The sequence below is a fragment of the Alosa sapidissima genome, chromosome 21 (assembly GCF_018492685.1).
Source record: "Alosa sapidissima isolate fAloSap1 chromosome 21, fAloSap1.pri, whole genome shotgun sequence".
NCBI classification, from domain to species: Eukaryota; Metazoa; Chordata; class Actinopteri; order Clupeiformes; family Clupeidae; genus Alosa; species Alosa sapidissima.
The window spans coordinates 18,245,626-18,268,085 of record NC_055977.1 but is presented as its reverse complement, the minus strand read 5'-3'; the positions used below and the strand labels follow the sequence as shown (position 1 = coordinate 18,268,085).

Below are 22,460 nucleotides of genomic sequence, written 5' to 3'. Positions count from 1 at the left end.
GTTGGACCAGTAGGTACCTTTATATGGCTCTGCGTTGGACAAGCTTCTTGCGTAAAGGTTTGACGTCATAGATGGTCAACATTCGGTCGTCTTTATGATGAGGGTTCGCATAAAGTTCTACGGAAATATGCATCCGAACATTACTCTGAACCCCAGTAGAAGCGTCAAACACTGTTCAGTCTCTTTGGAAAAACCAACTGCTGAAATTTCCTGATATCCTGAATAAGTAGGTAATCAGCTTAAGTCTTACATTTTATTCGTTCATATGAATCATGCCTAAATTGTTTCTGTTGGTTTGACTACCCTGTTGCATTTAACGTGGAAAAAAAAAGATCACAAAATCCCGGCAATAGCTAGCATCCAGGACAAGTAAACTAAGGCACTCCGGTCAGGGCCTATAATGTTCAATTATCATTTTCTTTCTCTTGACTTGAACAAATTAGCACTTGTTCATTCACAATACTGAATATTGTCGTATTTGTTTGCAGTCAGTTCTTGGAAGGAAACAATTCAGATTCAGATTATAAACTCAGATTGCAGCTCATTATGAACCCTTTTTTATTTTTAAATCTCTCCCACATTTACACAGATCCACATTGTGGATGCCATAAGGGCTCCATTCCCTGTCTGAGCACCTGAGCTGAGCCCCCAGCCAGGTCCCAGGACAATGGGGAACACAGTCAGCTGCTGCTTTCGTGCCAATCCTGGTGACCGTCAGGAGGAGGGACAGCGGCTGCAAAATGTGGACATCAAGCATGAAGTGGCACCTCGTCGGGCAGCAGATTCTGCGGTGGAAAAGAGCATTCTCCTATATCAACAAGAGGTAGCTGCAGGACTGGTGCCAGAGGATTTGGCAGATACCACCAAGATTGTGGCCTCTAAATATCTCGATGAGGTGACTCTTAATCTTGATGTGCCCCTTGCAAAGCTTTGCACAAAGGCTGTTTTTATGGAGAAGCCTGAGACCCTGGGCTGCTCAGTCAATGTAGAGGCTCAGAATGTTTCAGTTGAAATAACAGAAACTACTCTGCCGATGACACCTGTGAGGGAGGAAGTATTTAATACCAACCTTCCAGTGGAGCATGTAATAGAGGAGGCTTCCTCGAAGATGGTAAATATCAGTCTTACTGACATTGTGCAAGCTAACAATGACAAAAATAGGACTCTAAAGGATTTTAACCTCAGAGAGGAGCTCTGCAGTGGTGACAACGTGAACAGCAGCCTCCCCTCAGCTACAGCTGAAAAAGATGTACAGGCTGAGATTAGGTAAGCAGCACCTGTTGGCTGCTGATGGCACCAATAAATGCTATCAAAACACAAGTGGAATTTTGTAAAAGGTCTTTAATTCCACAGATTATTCATTCAGAGACATGCAGACACAATTTGAGTGTTAATTAATGCTCAACGTCTGTATACACTGTATATTGACAGGATGCAGGATGTATATTTATATTTCTATGAATTTCCACTTAAGCACGTTCTATAGCCTTGTCGCTCAATAAGAATTTTCATGGTCTGCCTTATATTCAAAGGCTTAGAGAGCCATTAGTTTTGTACCTGTCAGGCCTCTTTCAGCTCTGCAATTGCTTCATAATTGCAGAAAATAATCAGTTAACCTTGGTAAGTTTATAAAACCCTTAATCACAATGCTTATCCTCTGTCTGTCTGTGCAGAGGCTATGCTGCTAAAGGCCTGAGCTCTGAGTCTTTACTGAGTGACCTGTTGGAGGGACAAGAGACCCCAGAGAGATCCCAGATTCCCGAACAGGATAAGTTAGTAGTGGAAGCAAAGAGTGAGCCTCTCGGCTACTCTGACACGATGCCTGGATCTACACCTCTGATGACACCATCAGTGAAGAAGGCAGCATCTGCTGAACCTCAGCAGCATCTTGTGAGATCAAATTGTTCCCTTGCAGAGGAATCAGCCAGATGCATTTCTATTGGATTTGACATCGCCCATCCAGGAGACCATTCAAAAGAGGAGGCTTCCTCTGAGATGGTAAACACTACCAAAGGCTTAATGATAACATCTATGCAACCATCTACCAAGGATGAGGATGGAGTCGACTATGATGACATTATCTTGCATGGCGGTATATCGACCGAGGAGACTGTTGATGATGCAATGCTTCCCCAAGAGGACCTTGCCACCAATACACCAGCTGTAAAGCTGGAGGACCGGCTGGTTCAGAATCCCTCGGCTGAGGGCGTGGTGAATAAGGCTCCAAAGGGGTTTTCTCTGGTCAGTGAGATTGATGCCCATCTGGACATGTGTGGACACCAGTCACTGCTAGACTCCTCCAAAGCCCTGGATGATGAACAGGACGTCCCTCTGCATAGCAGTGAGGATGAGCGGCTGCTCACCTCCGCCATGCTTGGCACAGGTTTCCCCTTCATAAATGCTAAGCTTGCTGAGGCTATCTCGCAGCATAGGAGTGATAGTGGTCACTCGATCAGCATGGAGGGACAGCCACCCGTTAGTGGCCTTGATCTCAACTCTGTTCCCACTGATGCTTGTGCAAGGTGAGTCAGGAAAAGTATGATTGTCTCAGTTCCATAATAGAACTGTTGTATATAATACATTGGGTTTAGTTCAAACACACAGCTTAAAGAAACATCTTAATGGGGCCTCCTCTAGCAAAGACATTTGGGAATTGCATAATTATGAGTTTATGTTGGTAGGTTTTTAATAAATTAGATTCCTTAATCTCAACATTCATTTTCTGTCTATTTATGTACAGAGGCTGTGCTGCAGCCTCTGCTGCCCAAGATGTGGTGTTTGGCCTGAGCACTAAGTCTTCACTGGGCAACCTGTTGGAGGGGCTAGATACTCCGAAGAGATCCCAGAAAAAGCAAGGCGTGAAGGCAAAGAGTGTACCCCTTCCAAAGTTGCTTGCTGAACTTGCTGAACTTCAGAAGGTTGTGGTGAGCTCAACTGGTTCCACTGACGGAGGGCTGGCTGTAAATCTCCAGGATGAGAGACCTGGAAGTGCTGGCAGGTGGAGCCCAGTGTCAGATGGGAGTGAGGCTTGGTTTACTTGGTATGTCAGTTGCATAACCATTTACCATAGGAAATGAATGAGATAGTTTTGGATCAAGTCAGTCATTAAACAGCAATTAAGACATTTAACCTAGAGCATCCAACCTCTCTCCCTACAGTGGCGAAAATCTCTATTATAGTGAGGAGGAGATTGAGGAAGAGCTGGCGAGGCAAAGTGTCATGGAAATGACTGGTGAATAACTCTCAATGATTGCTGTATTGATATTCTATCATGGCATGTACATTGCCAGTAAAAAATCTCCTTGTACTCCTTTCAATACAGTTCCAGAACAGGACCGATGCAGCTTTGAGCCGCCCGTTGGCATTTTAATTCACAGCGAGAGGGAATGGAAAGAGCAGACCACCGAAAGCATAATCATTAGAAACGTATGTCGTACATATTGCATGTGTATTTTCTCTCTTGACAAGGTGAACAAGAGCACCTGCCCAGCCTGCCACTAATCTTTTTTCACTCTATCCCTCTGTGTGCACTTTCCTCCAGGGCTACGCTGTGCTCTCCCAGAGCTTTGGATTCGTCCGGCGGGTAAGGGAAGACAACTACTGTGCCCTGCGAGCCTCCCTGTACCAGACACTGATGAGCTCTGCCCAACTTCCTGACTGGCTCCAGCGGGAGAGTTTCTTATTGGTATGCCCATCTTCTCTACCCTAGGGGTTACTAGTAGGCTGTCAAAATAACTGATTAATTTCGATTAATTAATTTGAGAAAAAAATAACTGATTAAAAAAAATAACGCAGATTAATCGATTCCGTATGACCTTTGACGACCCCGAGCCGTTGTAGTCAGTAACCATTAGACTGTAAAATGAAGGAGAGAGAAGAAAATGTCCTAGATCATTGATTGGAACATTTACTTTTAAAAAACGGTCTGATGGTGTTGATAAAAAATAAAGTGTTGATTAAAATAAAGTCTTCTGCAATGTCTGCAACAAGGAATTTGCATATCACCGGAGTTCATCAACTCTAAAGTCGCACATAAATGCAAAGAAATAGTGTTGACATTGAGGGGAGTGTTAATTTATTTTCATTGTGTCCCCTAGGTTATATCTGTGGCCTGAAATACCTTGTATGTGAAAAACAACTTCTTCCCAAAGCACTTTTGAATTTATTTCCTCAGCATATTAGGTCATATCATAGATTATTATGCCCATTATTAAAAAAAAGAATAAAAGAGTTTTTGAACTTTAATGTCACTAATGCTGATTATTCAATGATTTATTTGAATTTAAATATTTAAAATACATTCACAGCAAAAATTATATATGCGATTAATTTAGATTAATTAATCACAGAGTATGTAATTAATTAGATTAATTTTTTTAATCGATTGATAGCCCTAGTTACTAGCTGTACATCGTTAGGAGAGATAACAGAGTCTCATTCAGAATGAACTGTCTTCCTTCTTAAACAGAAATAAAGAAATAAAAAATGTTAACTGCATCATGTTTCTATTATAGTGGAGCAGTGTTTGCTCAGGCCCTTTAACATATCAAACATTTCACTTGAATTTTGTCATTTTCCTAGATCCCTGATGAGCTTGAGACTCGTTACGGTCTGATTAAAGGCTGGTTGTTTCCTGACGTTTGCAAGCAGACAAGTGGGATCAAAGATGATGTGGATCTTATGAAACACTATCTGAGCCTTCTCCGGAAATGGGTACAACTCTCATTTGCATATTATCACAGTGGTTGGATATTGTATTACCTAAAGTAATACGTTAAACTTTGTTGACAGTTCATTTTTCCATATCAGTCATTATTGTAATGCACACGTTGGGGTAACTGAGATTCTGTGTGTGTGTTGATGTTTGCGTTTCTGTATAGTGGCATGCGGCGGCAGCCTCTCCTGGGCTCGAGGGTCGCAGACGTGTGTGTGAGCAGCTCTTCCAAGGCGGAGGAGACGAGTTTGGTGTCATGGAGGCACTCAAGCTCCTGATGCTAGCCTGTGCCGTGGAATTGCACGCCGCCATGGAGAGGGGCAAAGACGTGCCAATCTTCTGCTGGCTGCTATTCTCCCGCTACACCTCCTCGTGCCCGCGCACGTTCCTGGCCAACCACCTGAGCCAGGTTGGCTTCAGTGGAGGCATGGAGCAGGTGAAAAGGCTCAGGGAGACTTTTGATGTGGTGGTTGTTGTTGTTGTTGTTTTTATTGTTGTTGTTGTCCCATTGACTGCCAGATGAGAAGGTGTATCAAAGTCTGTTGTGATATAGCCTACTGTTGTTGGCTGTTGTCTTCATTTCTGTGTTATAGGTGGAGATGTGTCTCCTGGGTTACACACTGCACCACACCATCAAGGTTTACCGCCTTTACATGGCCAACATGGCGGACTTCATTATCACTCATTACCCGGATGATCACATTCAGGACTGGCCCTCTGTCTGCCTGGTAACCGAGGATGGCCGACATTATAACGTGGCAGTTGGCGAACCCGCCTGTCCTCAGGAGGACCTTTCCAGAGGACCTCACTGATTGATTGTTGACCCAAGTGACCAAGGTCCAATCATGGCCAATTCAGGATACTATTTTACACCATTCATGTTACTTCAATACATTATTTTCTCAGCATTATATTTGCGACTGTATTGTGGATTCTTTGTCTGGAAGATTTCCTTTGGAAGGTTTATGGTTTTTATGGTTACTTAGCTGATGCTTTTGTCCAAAGTGACTTACAATGCTATACAGTATGCTATATATGCTATACAAACACTTATTTCACAGAAAGTAAGTGTTTGTTCGTCAACAATGAGAAGAATGCGCAGGACTGGGGGAGGGCATATTTTGTACCGCCATGTGGTACATGTAGTTAGTATTTATTACCATGGCAATGTCACTTAAGTGTTATTCCAATAATTCCATTGTTGTTAGTATAAAAGCTCAATGAATAAATGTAAAATGTAATGCAACGAGGTAGTTTGCAGGGAGGTTTTTGACCTTCATAAGTCACAATAGTTGAGAATAGAGAGCCTATATACCATTCCCTTCAAGTTTTTTTTGCCCCCAATGATTTTTACATAGTCTCTGACAACTTTTTGAGACCCGATATAACATCCTACTCCACTGTGACTTCGTTCATGACACTCCTGTTAATAGGCTAAACTATTATTTACATTTGCTCAAAGATTTCATAAGTATAAGTCATTTTCTCTCCCTACGTTGATGTATTCCAAGCGATCTGCTTCAGGGGCGGGGACGTAGTAATTGAAACACCATGCCTGGGTACGTAATCGCTCTCAGGGACGCCCACTGTTCGCTGGTTGGTCGGCTGCCCAACTGCCGAAATAAACGAGCGTGAATCAACCTATTCCAGACGGAGTACTGTAGGGAAAAGAAATCGACCGGAAGTACGTAGACAGGCCAAGGCCAGGCTAAGACGGCAGATTCCTAAAGAAACGCAAGCACCCACGCCATAGGTGTATCTAAAGTAGCTATGTACCAAAAATTACATTTTACCGTGACTCGAAGAGCTGTAAACAGTGTTGTAAGGCTGCGTGTACACATCCGCTTGGAGCTCCAGTGGAATTTTAATTTCATGACGAGAATTCTCGGTCTAACCGTTCATGTGCCATTGAAACGGCGTAAAATAGGCGAGCCATCAGGCCATCACTATAACTCCGAGCGTGGTAAACAAAATTGGATATTTCAGGCGGTAAATGCTCCCGTTAAAGGAATTATCCGGAGTAAAATGCACTTTAGATCGATTTACGGATGATTGGGAGTACATACGTTGAGTTGACATCCAAATCATGTCATTCGGATGTGTTTTGAGAAAGTTCGATGTTACCGTTTTTAGTCAAAGCTCGTTAGCGTGGAAGTGAGAAGGGCACATTATTTTGCCACTACAAAACGCTATTTGTATACCTCTTCTACAGTTCCAAACAACATTGCACTGGTAGTGAGTAGAGGGTCCCTAAAGCCAAACCGAAGTATCCCGAGGTCTTTATGTGGTCGGATAGAGTCCAGAATGAATTTCATCAAGGTTTCGTCTCTTATCTGAATTTAACCATGGAGTTGACTTTGGAGGAAAGGTGAAGGTGATTGCTGATAGGCTGTCCCAATCAGTAGCGCCTGCACAATCCAATCACGTTTAAAAGGGAAACAACAAATTCAGGGTTTCCGAGATTTTTCTTTTTTCCTTTTTTTAGAAGAAGTAACAGGTAGGCTACTCATGGTTATGGATAGAAGTAAAGAGTACAATATTTGCCATTCAAATGTACTTGAGTAAAGTCATGAGTAGGCTACTCCCCAAAAATGATACTCGAGTAAAGTACAGATCCCTCAAAACTGCACTCAAGTAGCCTACTGTACTCAAGTAAATGTAGGCTACTCCGTTACTGTCCGGCTCTGGTGAAAAGCCATTAATAAATAAATAACGTGTTTTTTTCTGACCGTGTAGGGTCGCTTTGGTTATGCGTCTGCTGAATAGGCTCCTAGTCAACTAGCGATAACTTTTAACTTTAGCCAAAAAGTTAATAGACTAAAATGATAGCATATGCCTATGAAACGTGGTGTTCTCAGACATGACAGGAGATGGGATGGGCAGTGGTTCCTGAAGAGTGGTAGGGTTTTCAGTAGCCTATAGAGTAGATTCTGAATGTCAATGAAAGTCAATGATTATGATAATGCCCTCATTAGATAAAGAAATAAAAAGGATTAAAATAATAGGCCTACACTGATTCCCACATGTAAAAAAGTAGGCTACACACGCTAAATGAGCACATTGGAATAATTGGCGTTTGCGCCTCGCTTCCGATATTTGACGACCGTTTTATCAAATTCGTTAAAATACAGTAAGCGTTGATTATTAATATGCTCCAGTGAAAATATGTGTAGGCTATTTATTGATGAAAGGAGACGTTCAATACAATCTGAGAAATAGACTAGGCTACTATAGGCCTAGGCTACAGATGGACATCATGTTGGACCAGTAGGTACCTTTATATGGCTCTGCGTTGGACAAGCTTCTTGCGTAAAGGTTTGACGTCATAGATGGTCAACATTCGGTCGTCTTTATGATGAGGGTTCGCATAAAGTTCTACGGAAATATGCATCCGAACATTACTCTGAACCCCAGTAGAAGCGTCAAACACTGTTCAGTCTCTTTGGAAAAACCAACTGCTGAAATTTCCTGATATCCTGAATAAGTAGGTAATCAGCTTAAGTCTTACATTTTATTCGTTCATATGAATCATGCCTAAATTGTTTCTGTTGGTTTGACTACCCTGTTGCATTTAACGTGGAAAAAAAAAGATCACAAAATCCCGGCAATAGCTAGCATCCAGGACAAGTAAACTAAGGCACTCCGGTCAGGGCCTATAATGTTCAATTATCATTTTCTTTCTCTTGACTTGAACAAATTAGCACTTGTTCATTCACAATACTGAATATTGTCGTATTTGTTTGCAGTCAGTTCTTGGAAGGAAACAATTCAGATTCAGATTATAAACTCAGATTGCAGCTCATTATGAACCCTTTTTTATTTTTAAATCTCTCCCACATTTACACAGATCCACATTGTGGATGCCATAAGGGCTCCATTCCCTGTCTGAGCACCTGAGCTGAGCCCCCAGCCAGGTCCCAGGACAATGGGGAACACAGTCAGCTGCTGCTTTCGTGCCAATCCTGGTGACCGTCAGGAGGAGGGACAGCGGCTGCAAAATGTGGACATCAAGCATGAAGTGGCACCTCGTCGGGCAGCAGATTCTGCGGTGGAAAAGAGCATTCTCCTATATCAACAAGAGGTAGCTGCAGGACTGGTGCCAGAGGATTTGGCAGATACCACCAAGATTGTGGCCTCTAAATATCTCGATGAGGTGACTCTTAATCTTGATGTGCCCCTTGCAAAGCTTTGCACAAAGGCTGTTTTTATGGAGAAGCCTGAGACCCTGGGCTGCTCAGTCAATGTAGAGGCTCAGAATGTTTCAGTTGAAATAACAGAAACTACTCTGCCGATGACACCTGTGAGGGAGGAAGTATTTAATACCAACCTTCCAGTGGAGCATGTAATAGAGGAGGCTTCCTCGAAGATGGTAAATATCAGTCTTACTGACATTGTGCAAGCTAACAATGACAAAAATAGGACTCTAAAGGATTTTAACCTCAGAGAGGAGCTCTGCAGTGGTGACAACGTGAACAGCAGCCTCCCCTCAGCTACAGCTGAAAAAGATGTACAGGCTGAGATTAGGTAAGCAGCACCTGTTGGCTGCTGATGGCACCAATAAATGCTATCAAAACACAAGTGGAATTTTGTAAAAGGTCTTTAATTCCACAGATTATTCATTCAGAGACATGCAGACACAATTTGAGTGTTAATTAATGCTCAACGTCTGTATACACTGTATATTGACAGGATGCAGGATGTATATTTATATTTCTATGAATTTCCACTTAAGCACGTTCTATAGCCTTGTCGCTCAATAAGAATTTTCATGGTCTGCCTTATATTCAAAGGCTTAGAGAGCCATTAGTTTTGTACCTGTCAGGCCTCTTTCAGCTCTGCAATTGCTTCATAATTGCAGAAAATAATCAGTTAACCTTGGTAAGTTTATAAAACCCTTAATCACAATGCTTATCCTCTGTCTGTCTGTGCAGAGGCTATGCTGCTAAAGGCCTGAGCTCTGAGTCTTTACTGAGTGACCTGTTGGAGGGACAAGAGACCCCAGAGAGATCCCAGATTCCCGAACAGGATAAGTTAGTAGTGGAAGCAAAGAGTGAGCCTCTCGGCTACTCTGACACGATGCCTGGATCTACACCTCTGATGACACCATCAGTGAAGAAGGCAGCATCTGCTGAACCTCAGCAGCATCTTGTGAGATCAAATTGTTCCCTTGCAGAGGAATCAGCCAGATGCATTTCTATTGGATTTGACATCGCCCATCCAGGAGACCATTCAAAAGAGGAGGCTTCCTCTGAGATGGTAAACACTACCAAAGGCTTAATGATAACATCTATGCAACCATCTACCAAGGATGAGGATGGAGTCGACTATGATGACATTATCTTGCATGGCGGTATATCGACCGAGGAGACTGTTGATGATGCAATGCTTCCCCAAGAGGACCTTGCCACCAATACACCAGCTGTAAAGCTGGAGGACCGGCTGGTTCAGAATCCCTCGGCTGAGGCCGTGGTGAATAAGGCTCCAAAGGGGTTTTCTCTGGTCAGTGAGATTGATGCCCATCTGGACATGTGTGGACACCAGTCACTGCTAGACTCCTCCAAAGCCCTGGATGATGAACAGGACGTCCCTCTGCATAGCAGTGAGGATGAGCGGCTGCTCACCTCCGCCATGCTTGGCACAGGTTTCCCCTTCATAAATGCTAAGCTTGCTGAGGCTATCTCGCAGCATAGGAGTGATAGTGGTCACTCGATCAGCATGGAGGGACAGCCACCCGTTAGTGGCCTTGATCTCAACTCTGTTCCCACTGATGCTTGTGCAAGGTGAGTCAGGAAAAGTATGATTGTCTCAGTTCCATAATAGAACTGTTGTATATAATACATTGGGTTTAGTTCAAACACACAGCTTAAAGAAACATCTTAATGGGGCCTCCTCTAGCAAAGACATTTGGGAATTGCATAATTATGAGTTTATGTTGGTAGGTTTTTAATAAATTAGATTCCTTAATCTCAACATTCATTTTCTGTCTATTTATGTACAGAGGCTGTGCTGCAGCCTCTGCTGCCCAAGATGTGGTGTTTGGCCTGAGCACTAAGTCTTCACTGGGCAACCTGTTGGAGGGGCTAGATACTCCGAAGAGATCCCAGAAAAAGCAAGGCGTGAAGGCAAAGAGTGTACCCCTTCCAAAGTTGCTTGCTGAACTTGCTGAACTTCAGAAGGTTGTGGTGAGCTCAACTGGTTCCACTGACGGAGGGCTGGCTGTAAATCTCCAGGATGAGAGACCTGGAAGTGCTGGCAGGTGGAGCCCAGTGTCAGATGGGAGTGAGGCTTGGTTTACTTGGTATGTCAGTTGCATAACCATTTACCATAGGAAATGAATGAGATAGTTTTGGATCAAGTCAGTCATTAAACAGCAATTAAGACATTTAACCTAGAGCATCCAACCTCTCTCCCTACAGTGGCGAAGATCTCTATTATAGTGAGGAGGAGATTGAGGAAGAGCTGGCGAGGCAAAGTGTCATGGAAATGACTGGTGAATAACTCTCAATGATTGCTGTATTGATATTCTATCATGGCATGTACATTGCCAGTAAAAAATCTCCTTGTACTCCTTTCAATACAGTTCCAGAACAGGACCGATGCAGCTTTGAGCCGCCCGTTGGCATTTTAATTCACAGCGAGAGGGAATGGAAAGAGCAGACCACCGAAAGCATAATCATTAGAAACGTATGTCGTACATATTGCATGTGTATTTTCTCTCTTGACAAGGTGAACAAGAGCACCTGCCCAGCCTGCCACTAATCTTTTTTCACTCTATCCCTCTGTGTGCACTTTCCTCCAGGGCTACGCTGTGCTCTCCCAGAGCTTTGGATTCGTCCGGCGGGTAAGGGAAGACAACTACTGTGCCCTGCGAGCCTCCCTGTACCAGACACTGATGAGCTCTGCCCAACTTCCTGACTGGCTCCAGCGGGAGAGTTTCTTATTGGTATGCCCATCTTCTCTACCCTAGGGGTTACTAGTAGGCTGTCAAAATAACTGATTAATTTCGATTAATTAATTTGAGAAAAAAATAACTGATTAAAAAAAATAACGCAGATTAATCGATTCCGTATGACCTTTGACGACCCCGAGCCGTTGTAGTCAGTAACCATTAGACTGTAAAATGAAGGAGAGAGAAGAAAATGTCCTAGATCATTGATTGGAACATTTACTTTTAAAAAACGGTCTGATGGTGTTGATAAAAAATAAAGTGTTGATTAAAATAAAGTCTTCTGCAATGTCTGCAACAAGGAATTTGCATATCACCGGAGTTCATCAACTCTAAAGTCGCACATAAATGCAAAGAAATAGTGTTGACATTGAGGGGAGTGTTAATTTATTTTCATTGTGTCCCCTAGGTTATATCTGTGGCCTGAAATACCTTGTATGTGAAAAACAACTTCTTCCCAAAGCACTTTTGAATTTATTTCCTCAGCATATTAGGTCATATCATAGATTATTATGCCCATTATTAAAAAAAAGAATAAAAGAGTTTTTGAACTTTAATGTCACTAATGCTGATTATTCAATGATTTATTTGAATTTAAATATTTAAAATACATTCACAGCCAAAATTATATATGCGATTAATTTAGATTAATTAATCACAGAGTATGTAATTAATTAGATTAATTTTTTTAATCGATTGATAGCCCTAGTTACTAGCTGTACATCGTTAGGAGAGATAACAGAGTCTCATTCAGAATGAACTGTCTTCCTTCTTAAACAGAAATAAAGAAATAAAAAATGTTAACTGCATCATGTTTCTATTATAGTGGAGCAGTGTTTGCTCAGGCCCTTTAACATATCAAACATTTCACTTGAATTTTGTCATTTTCCTAGATTCCTGATGAGCTTGAGACTCGTTACGGTCTGATTAAAGGCTGGTTGTTTCCTGACGTTTGCAAGCAGACAAGTGGGATCAAAGATGATGTGGATCTTATGAAACACTATCTGAGCCTTCTCCGGAAATGGGTACAACTCTCATTTGCATATTATCACAGTGGTTGGATATTGTATTACCTAAAGTAATACGTTAAACTTTGTTGACATTTCATTTTTCCATATCAGTCATTATTGTAATGCACACGTTGGGGTAACTGAGATTCTGTGTGTGTGTTGATGTTTGCGTTTCTGTATAGTGGCATGCGGCGGCAGCCTCTCCTGGGCTCGAGGGTCGCAGACGTGTGTGTGAGCAGCTCTTCCAAGGCGGAGAAGACGAGTTTGGTGTCATGGAGGCACTCAAGCTCCTGATGCTAGCCTGTGCCGTGGAATTGCACGCCGCCATGGAGAGGGGCAAAGACGTGCCAATCTTCTGCTGGCTGCTATTCTCCCGCTACACCTCCTTGTGCCCGCGCACGTTCCTGGCCAACCACCTGAGCCAGGTTGGCTTCAGTGGAGGCATGGAGCAGGTGAAAAGGCTCAGGGAGACTTTTGATGTGGTGGTTGTTGTTGTTGTTGTTGTTGTTTTTATTGTTGTTGTCCCATTGACTGCCAGATGAGAAGGTGTATCAAAGTCTGTTGTGATATAGCCTACTGTTGTTGGCTGTTGTCTTCATTTCTGTGTTATAGGTGGAGATGTGTCTCCTGGGTTACACACTGCACCACACCATCAAGGTTTACCGCCTTTACATGGCCAACATGGCGGACTTCATTATCACTCATTACCCGGATGATCACATTCAGGACTGGCCCTCTGTCTGCCTGGTAACCGAGGATGGCCGACATTATAACGTGGCAGTTGGCGAACCCGCCTGTCCTCAGGAGGACCTTTCCAGAGGACCTCACTGATTGATTGTTGACCCAAGTGACCAAGGTCCAATCATGGCCAATTCAGGATACTATTTTACACCATTCATGTTACTTCAATACATTATTTTCTCAGCATTATATTTGCGACTGTATTGTGGATTCTTTGTCTGGAAGATTTCCTTTGGAAGGTTTATGGTTTTTATGGTTACTTAGCTGATGCTTTTGTCCAAAGTGACTTACAATGCTATACAGTATGCTATATATGCTATACAAACACTTATTTTACAGAAAGTAAGTGTTTGTTCGTCAACAACGAGAAGAATGCGCAGGACTGGGGGAGGGCATATTTTGTACCGCCATGTGGTACATGTAGTTAGTATTTATTACCATGGCAATGTCACTTAAGTGTTATTCCAATAATTCCATTGTTGTTAGTATAAAAGCTCAATGAATAAATGTAAAATGTAATGCAACGAGGTAGTTTGCAGGGAGGTTTTTGACCTTCATAAGTCACAATAGTTGAGAATAGAGAGCCTATATACCATTCCCTTCAAGTTTTTTTCCCCCCAATGATTTTTACATAGTCTCTGAAAACTTTTTGAGACCCGATATAACATCCTACTCCACTGTGACTTCGTTCATGACACTCCTGTTAATAGGCTAAACTATTATTTACATTTGCTCAAAGATTTCATAAGTATAAGTCATTTTCTCTCCCTACGTTGATGTATTCCAAGCGATCTGCTTCAGGGGCGGGGACGTAGTAATTGAAACACCATGCCTGGGTACGTAATCGCTCTCAGGGACGCCCACTGTTCGCTGGTTGGTCGGCTGCCCAACTGCCGAAGTAAACGAGCGTGAATCAACCTATTCCAGACGGAGTACTGTAGGGAAAAGAAATCGACCGGAAGTACGTAGACAGGCCAAGGCCAGGCTAAGACGGCAGATTCCTAAAGAAACGCAAGCACCCACACCATAGGTGTATCTAAAGTAGCTATGTACCAAAAATTACATTTTACCGTGACTCGAAGAGCTGTAAACAGTGTTGTAAGGCTGCGTGTACACATCCGCTTGGAGCTCCAGTGGAATTTTAATTTCATGACGAGAATTCTCGGTCTAACCGTTCATGTGCCATTGAAACGGCGTAAATAGGCGAGCCATCAGGCCATCACTATAACTCCGAGCGTGGTAAACAAAATTGGATATTTCAGGCGGTAAATGCTCCCGTTAAAGGAATTATCCGGAGTAAAATGCACTTTAGATCGATTTACGGATGATTGGGAGTACATACGTTGAGTTGACATCCAAATCATGTCATTCGGATGTGTTTTGAGAAAGTTCGATGTTACCGTTTTTAGTCAAAGCTCGTTAGCGTGGAAGTGAGAAGGGCACATTATTTTGCCACTACAAAACGCTATTTTTATACCTCTTCTACAGTTCCAAACAACATTGCACTGGTAGTGAGTAGAGGGTCCCTAAAGCCAAACCGAAGTATCCCGAGGTCTTTATGTGGTCGGATAGAGTCCAGAATGAATTTCATCAAGGTTTCGTCTCTTATCTGAATTTAACCATGGAGTTGACTTTGGAGGAAAGGTGAAGGTGATTGGATTGTGCAGGCGCTACTGATTGGGACAGCCTATCAGCAATCACGTTTAAAAGGGAAACAACAAATTCAGGGTTTCCGAGATTTTTCTTTTTTCCTTTTTTTAGAAGAAGTAACAGGTAGGCTACTCATGGTTATGGATAGAAGTAAAGAGTACAATATTTGCCATTCAAATGTACTTGAGTAAAGTCATGAGTAGGCTACTCCCCAAAAATGATACTCGAGTAAAGTACAGATCCCTCAAAACTGCACTCAAGTAGCCTACTGTACTCAAGTAAATGTAGGCTACTCCGTTACTGTCCGGCTCTGGTGAAAAGCCATTAATAAATAAATAACGTGTTTTTTTCTGACCGTGTAGGGTCGCTTTGGTTATGCGTCTGCTGAATAGGCTCCTAGTCAACTAGCGATAACTTTTAACTTTAGCCAAAAAGTTAATAGACTAAAATGATAGCATATGCCTATGAAACGTGGTGTTCTCAGACATGACAGGAGATGGGATGGGCAGTGGTTCCTGAAGAGTGGTAGGGTTTTCAGTAGCCTATAGAGTAGATTCTGAATGTCAATGAAAGTCAATGATTATGATAATGCCCTCATTAGATAAAGAAATAAAAAGGATTAAAATAATAGGCCTACACTGATTCCCACATGTAAAAAATAGGCTACACACGCTAAATGAGCACATTAGAATAATTGGCGTTTGCGCCTCGCTTCCGAATTAGGCTAGCCTTGCGTGATATTTGATGACCGTTTTATCAAATTCGTTACAATACAGTAAACGTCGATTATTAATATGCTCCAGTGAAAATATGTGTAGGCTATTTATTGATGAAAGGAGACGTTCAATACAATCTGAGAAATAGACTAGGCTACTATAGGCCTAGGCTACAGATTGGACATCATGTTGGACCAGTAGGTACCTTTATATGGCTCTGCGTTGGACAAGCTTCTTGCGTAAAGGTTTGACGTCATAGATGGTCAACATTCGGTCGTCTTTATGATGAGGGTTCGCATAAAGTTCTACGGAAATATGCATCCGAACATTACTCTGAACCCCAGTAGAAGCGTCAAACACTGTTCAGTCTCTTTGGAAAAACCAACTGCTGAAATTTCCTGATATCCTGAATAAGTAGGTAATCAGCTTAAGTCTTACATTTTATTCGTTCATATGAATCATGCCTAAATTGTTTCTGTTGGTTTGACTACCCTGTTGCACTTAACGTGAAAAACAAAAAAAAGATCACAAAATCCCGGCAATAGCTAGCATCCAGGACAAGTAAACTAAGGCACTCCGGTCAGGGCCTATAATGTTCAATTATCATTTTCTTTCTCTTGACTTGAACAAATTAGCACTTGTTCATTCACAATACTGAATATTGTCGTATTTGTTTGCAGTCAGTTCTTGGAAGGAAACAATTCAGATTCAGATTATTAACTCAGATTGCAGCTCATTATGAACCCTTTTTTATTTTTAAATCTCTCCCACATTTACACAGATCCACATTGTGGATGCCATAAGGGCTCCATTCCCTGTCTGAGCACCTGAGCTGAGCCCCCAGCCAGGTCCCAGGACAATGGGGAACACAGTCAGCTGCTGCTTTCGTGCCAATCCTGGTGACCGTCAGGAGGAGGGACAGCGGCTGCAAAATGTGGGCATCAAGCATGAAGTGGCACCTCGTCGGGCAGCAGATTCTGCGGTGGAAAAGAGCATTCTCGTATCTGCAGGACTGGTGCCAGAGGATTTAGCAGATACCACCAAGATTGTGGCCTCTAAATATCTCGATGAGGTGACTCTTAATCTTGATGTGCCCCTTGCAAAGCTTTGCACAAAGGCTGTTTTTATGGAGAAGCCTGAGACCCTGGGCTGCTCAGTCAATGTAGAGGCTCAGAATGTTTCAGTTGAAATAACAGAAACTACTCTGCCGATGACACCTGTGAGGGAGGAAGTATTTAATACCAACCTTCCAGTGGAGCATGTAATAGAGGAGGCTTCCTCGAAGATGGTAAATATCAGTCTTACTGACATTGTGCAAGCTAACAATGACAAAAATAGGACTCTAAAGGATTTTAACCTCAGAGAGGAGCTCTGCAGTGGTGACAACATGAACAGCAGCCTCCCCTCAGCTACAGCTGAAAAAGATGTACAGGCTGAGATTAGGTAAGCAGCACCTGTTGGCTGCTGATGGCACCAATAAATGCTATCAAAACACAAGTGGAATTTTGTAAAAGGTCTTTAATTCCACAGATTATTAATTCAGAGACATGCAGACACAATTTGAGTGTTAATTAATGCTCAACGTCTGTATACACTGTATATTGACAGGATGCAGGATGTATATTTATATTTCTATGAATTTCCACTTAAGCACGTTCTATAGCCTTGTCGCTCAGTAAGAATTTTCATGGTCTGCCTTATATTCAAAGGCTTAGAGAGCCATTAGTTTTGTACCTGTCAGGCCTCTTTCAGCTCTGCAATTGCTTCATAATTGCAGAAAATAATCAGTTAACCTTGGTAAGTTTATAAAACCCTTAATCACAATGCTTATCCTCTGTCTGTCTGTGCAGAGGCTCTGCTGCTAAAGGCCTGAGCTCTGAGTCTTTACTGAGTGACCTGTTGGAGGGACAAGAGACCCCAGAGAGATCCCAGATTCCCGAACAGGATAAGTTAGTAGTGGAAGCAAAGAGTGAGCCTCTCGGCTACTCTGACACGATGCCTGGATCTACACCTCTGATGACACCATCAGTGAAGAAGGCAGCATCTGCTGAACCTCAGCAGCATCTTGTGAGATCAAATTGTTCCCTTGCAGAGGAATCAGCCAGATGCATTTCTATTGGATTTGACATCGCCCATCCAGGAGACCATTCAAAAGAGGAGGCTTCCTCTGAGATGGTAAACACTACCAAAGGCTTAATGATAACATCTATGCAACCATCTACCAAGGATGAGGATGGAGTCGACTATGATGACATTATCTTGCATGGCGGTATATCGACCAAGGAGACTGTTGATGATGCAATGCTTCCCCAAGAGGACCTTGCCACCAATACACCAGCTGTAAAGCTGGAGGACCGGCTGGTTCAGAATCCCTCGGCTGAGGGCGTGGTGAATAAGGCTCCAAAGGGGTTTTCTCTGGTCAGTGAGATTGATGCCCATCTGGACATGTGTGGACACCAGTCACTGCTAGACTCCTCCAAATCCCTGGATGATGAACAGGATGTCCCTCTGCATAGCAGTGAGGATGAGCGGCTGCTCACCTCCGCCATGCTTGGCACAGGTTTCCCCTTCATAAATGCTAAGCTTGCTGAGGCTATCTCGCAGCATAGGAGTGATGGTGGTCACTCGATCAGCATGGAGGGACAGCCACCCGTTAGTGGCCTTGATCTCAACTCTGTTCACACTGATGCTTGTGCAAGGTGAGTCAGGAAAAGTATGATTGTCTCAGTTCCATAATAGAACTGTTGTATATAATACATTGGGTTTAGTTCAAACACACAGCTTAAAGAAACATCTTAATGGGGCCTCCTCTAGCAAAGACATTTGGGAATTGCATAATTATGAGTTTATGTTGGTAGGTTTTTAATAAATTAGATTCCTTAATCTCAACATTCATTTTCTGTCTATTTATGTACAGAGGCTGTGCTGCAGCCTCTGCTGCCCAAGATGTGGTGTTTGGCCTGAGCACTAAGTCTTCACTGGGCAACCTGTTGGAGGGGCTAGATACTCCGAAGAGATCCCAGAAAAAGCAAGGCGTGAAGGCAAAGAGTGTACCCCTTCCAAAGTTGCTTGCTGAACTTGCTGAACTTCAGAAGGTTGTGGTGAGCTCAACTGGTTCCACTGACGGAGGGCTGGCTGTAAATCTCCAGGATGAGAGACCTGGAAGTGCTGGCAGGTGGAGCCCAGTGTCAGATGGGAGTGAGGCTTGGTTTACTTGGTATGTCAGTTGCATAACCATTTACCATAGGAAATGAATGAGATAGTTTTGGATCAAGTCAGTCATTAAACAGCAATTAAGACATTTAACCTAGAGCATCCAACCTCTCTCCCTACAGTGGCGAAGATCTCTATTATAGTGAGGAGGAGATTGAGGAAGAGCTGGCGAGGCAAAGTGTCATGGAAATGACTGGTGAATAACTCTCAATGATTGCTGTATTGATATTCTATCATGGCATGTACATTGCCAGTAAAAAATCTCCTTGTACTCCTTTCAATACAGTTCCAGAACAGGACCGATGCAGCTTTGAGCCGCCCGTTGGCATTTTAATTCACAGCGAGAGGGAATGGAAAGAGCAGACCACCGAAAGCATAATCATTAGAAACGTATGTCGTACATATTGCATGTGTATTTTCTCTCTTGACAAGGTGAACAAGAGCACCTGCCCAGCCTGCCACTAATCTTTTTTCACTCTATCCCTCTGTGTGCACTTTCCTCCAGGGCTACGCTGTGCTCTCCCAGAGCTTTGGATTCGTCCGGCGGGTAAGGGAAGACAACTACTGTGCCCTGCGAGCCTCCCTGTACCAGACACTGATGAGCTCTGCCCAACTTCCTGACTGGCTCCAGCGGGAGAGTTTCTTATTGGTATGCCCATCTTCTCTACCCTAGGGGTTACTAGTAGGCTGTCAAAATAACTGATTAATTTCGATTAATTAATTTGAGAAAAAATAACTGATTAAAAAAAATAACGCAGATTAATCGATTCCGTATGACCCCGAGCCGTTGTAGTCAGTAACCATTAGACTGTAAAATGAAGGAGAGAGAAGAAAATGTCCTAGATCATTGATTGGAACATTTACTTTTAAAAAACGGTCTGATGGTGTTGATAAAAAATAAAGTGTTGATTAAAATAAAGTCTTCTGCAACAAGGAATTTGCAAAGAAATAGTGTTGACATTGAGGGGAGTGTTAATTTATTTTCATTGTGTCCCCTAGGTTATATCTGTGGCCTGAAATACCTTGTATGTGAAAAACAACTTCTTCCCAAAGCACTTTTGAATTTATTTCCTCAGCATATTAGGTCATATCATAGATTATTATGCCCATTATTAAAAAAAAGAATAAAAGAGTTTTTGAACTTTAATGTCACTAATGCTGATTATTCAATGATTTATTTGAATTTAAATATTTAAAATACATTCACAGCAAAAATTATATATGCGATTAATTTAGATTAATTAATCACAGAGTATGTAATTAATTAGATTAATTATTTTAATCGATTGATAGCCCTAGTTACTAGCTGTACATCGTTAGGAGAGATAACAGAGTCTCATTCAGAATGAACTGTCTTCCTTCTTAAACAGAAATAAAGAAATAAAAAATGTTAACTGCATCATGTTTCTATTATAGTGGAGCAGTGTTTGCTCAGGCCCTTTAACATATCAAACATTTCACTTGAATTTTGTCATTTTCCTAGATCCCTGATGAGCTTGAGACTCGTTACGGTCTGATTAAAGGCTGGTTGTTTCCTGACGTTTGCAAGCAGACAAGTGGGATCAAAGATGATGTGGATCTTATGAAACACTATCTGAGCCTTCTCCGGAAATGGGTACAACTCTCATTTGCATATTATCACAGTGGTTGGATATTGTATTACCTAAAGTAATACGTTAAACTTTGTTGACATTTCATTTTTCCATATCAGTCATTATTGTAATGCACACGTTGGGGTAACTGAGATTCTGTGTGTGTGTTGATGTTTGCGTTTCTGTATAGTGGCATGCGGCGGCAGCCTCTCCTGGGCTCGAGGGTCGCAGACGTGTGTGTGAGCAGCTCTTCCAAGGCGGAGAAGACGAGTTTGGTGTCATGGAGGCACTCAAGCTCCTGATGCTAGCCTGTGCCGTGGAATTGCACGCCGCCATGGAGAGGGGCAAAGACGTGCCAATCTTCTGCTGGCTGCTATTCTCCCGCTACACCTCCTCGTGCCCGCGCACGTTCCTGGCCAACCACCTGAGCCAGGTTGGCTTCAGTGGAGGCATGGAGCAGGTGAAAAGGCTCAGGGAGACTTTTGATGTGGTGGTTGTTGTTGTTGTTGTTTTTATTGTTGTTGTTGTCCCATTGACTGCCAGATGAGAAGGTGTATCAAAGTCTGTTGTGATATAGCCTACTGTTGTTGGCTGTTGTCTTCATTTCTGTGTTATAGGTGGAGATGTGTCTCCTGGGTTACACACTGCACCACACCATCAAGGTTTACCGCCTTTACATGGCCAACATGGCGGACTTCATTATCACTCATTACCCGGATGATCACATTCAGGACTGGCCCTCTGTCTGCCTGGTAACCGAGGATGGCCGACATTATAACGTGGCAGTTGGCGAACCCGCCTGTCCTCAGGAGGACCTTTCCAGAGGACCTCACTGATTGATTGTTGACCCAAGTGACCAAGGTCCAATCATGGCCAATTCAGGATACTATTTTACACCATTCATGTTACTTCAATACATTATTTTCTCAGCATTATATTTGCGACTGTATTGTGGATTCTTTGTCTGGAAGATTTCCTTTGGAAGGTTTATGGTTTTTATGGTTACTTAGCTGATGCTTTTGTCCAAAGTGACTTACAATGCTATACAGTATGCTATATATGCTATACAAACACTTATTTTACAGAAAGTAAGTGTTTGTTCGTCAACAACGAGAAGAATGCGCAGGGAGGGGGGGGGGGGGGGGCATATTTTGTACCGCCATGTGGTACATGTAGTTAGTATTTATTACCATGGCAATGTCACTTAAGTGTTATTCCAATAATTCCATTGTTGTTAGTATAAAAGCTCAATGAATAAATGTAAAATGTAATGCAACGAGGTAGTTTGCAGGGAGGTTTTTGACCTTCATAAGTCACAATAGTTGAGAATAGAGAGCCTATATACCATTCCCTTCAAGTTTTTTTCCCCCAATGATTTTTACATAGTCTCTGACAACTTTTTGAGACCCGATATAATATCCTACTCCACTGTGACTTCGTTCATGACACTCCTGTTAATAGGCTAAACTATTATTTACATTTGCTCAAAGATTTCATAAGTATAAGTCATTTTCTCTCCCTACGTTGATGTATTCCAAGCGATCTGCTTCAGGGGCGGGGACGTAGTAATTGAAACACCATGCCTGGGTACGTAATCGCTCTCAGGGACGCCCACTGTTCGCTGGTTAGTCGGCTGCCCAACTGCCGAAGTAAACGAGCGTGAATCAACCTATTCCAGACGGAGTACTGTAGGGAAAAGAAATCGACCGGAAGTACGTAGAGAGGCCGAAGCTGGCAGCAAAGATGGCAACATCTCCGGAAAGGTACTGGCTTGATGAAATTCATTTTGGACTCTCTATCCGACCACATAAAGACCTCGGGATACTTCGGTTTGGCTTTAGGGACCCTCTACTCACTACCACGTAAGTGCAATGTTGT

The 22,460-nt window shown here is 42.6% G+C and overlaps 2 protein-coding genes across 5 annotated transcripts; both read left to right on the top strand.

The window, feature by feature from the left end:
* The first annotated feature begins 28 nt into the window (after positions 1 to 28).
* Positions 29 to 21,519, top strand: LOC121695340. Of its 3 annotated transcripts, none has more exons than XM_042076075.1 (11): positions 72 to 226; positions 590 to 857; positions 16,812 to 17,220; positions 17,628 to 18,476; positions 18,695 to 18,994; positions 19,113 to 19,186; positions 19,277 to 19,380; positions 19,496 to 19,639; positions 20,474 to 20,605; positions 20,773 to 21,042; positions 21,200 to 21,519. In XM_042076075.1, exons 2-11 carry the CDS (start codon positions 668 to 670, stop codon positions 21,416 to 21,418), a joined length of 2,691 nt encoding a protein of 896 aa, XP_041932009.1. In that variant the 5' UTR covers positions 72 to 226; positions 590 to 667; the 3' UTR covers positions 21,419 to 21,519. The 3 variants fall into 3 exon arrangements, with proteins under 3 accessions (XP_041932010.1, XP_041932009.1, XP_041932008.1); XM_042076074.1 differs by having other exon boundaries at positions 72 to 230; XM_042076076.1 differs by lacking the exons at positions 16,812 to 17,220; positions 17,628 to 18,476; positions 18,695 to 18,994; ... (4 more) ...; positions 20,773 to 21,042; positions 21,200 to 21,519 and adding exons at positions 1,674 to 2,522; positions 2,741 to 3,040; positions 3,159 to 3,232; ... (3 more) ...; positions 4,881 to 5,150; positions 5,308 to 5,627 and having other exon boundaries at positions 29 to 230; positions 590 to 1,266.
* On the top strand, positions 8,039 to 13,602 carry LOC121695344. 2 transcript variants are annotated; one of them, XM_042076086.1, is made up of 10 exons: positions 8,039 to 8,198; positions 8,562 to 9,238; positions 9,646 to 10,494; positions 10,713 to 11,012; positions 11,131 to 11,204; positions 11,295 to 11,398; positions 11,514 to 11,657; positions 12,554 to 12,685; positions 12,853 to 13,122; positions 13,283 to 13,602. In XM_042076086.1, exons 2-10 carry the CDS (start codon positions 8,640 to 8,642, stop codon positions 13,499 to 13,501), a joined length of 2,691 nt encoding a protein of 896 aa, XP_041932020.1. In that variant the 5' UTR covers positions 8,039 to 8,198; positions 8,562 to 8,639; the 3' UTR covers positions 13,502 to 13,602. The 2 variants fall into 2 exon arrangements, with proteins under 2 accessions (XP_041932020.1, XP_041932019.1); XM_042076085.1 differs by having other exon boundaries at positions 8,039 to 8,202.
* Positions 21,520 to 22,460: the final 941 nt, after the last annotated feature.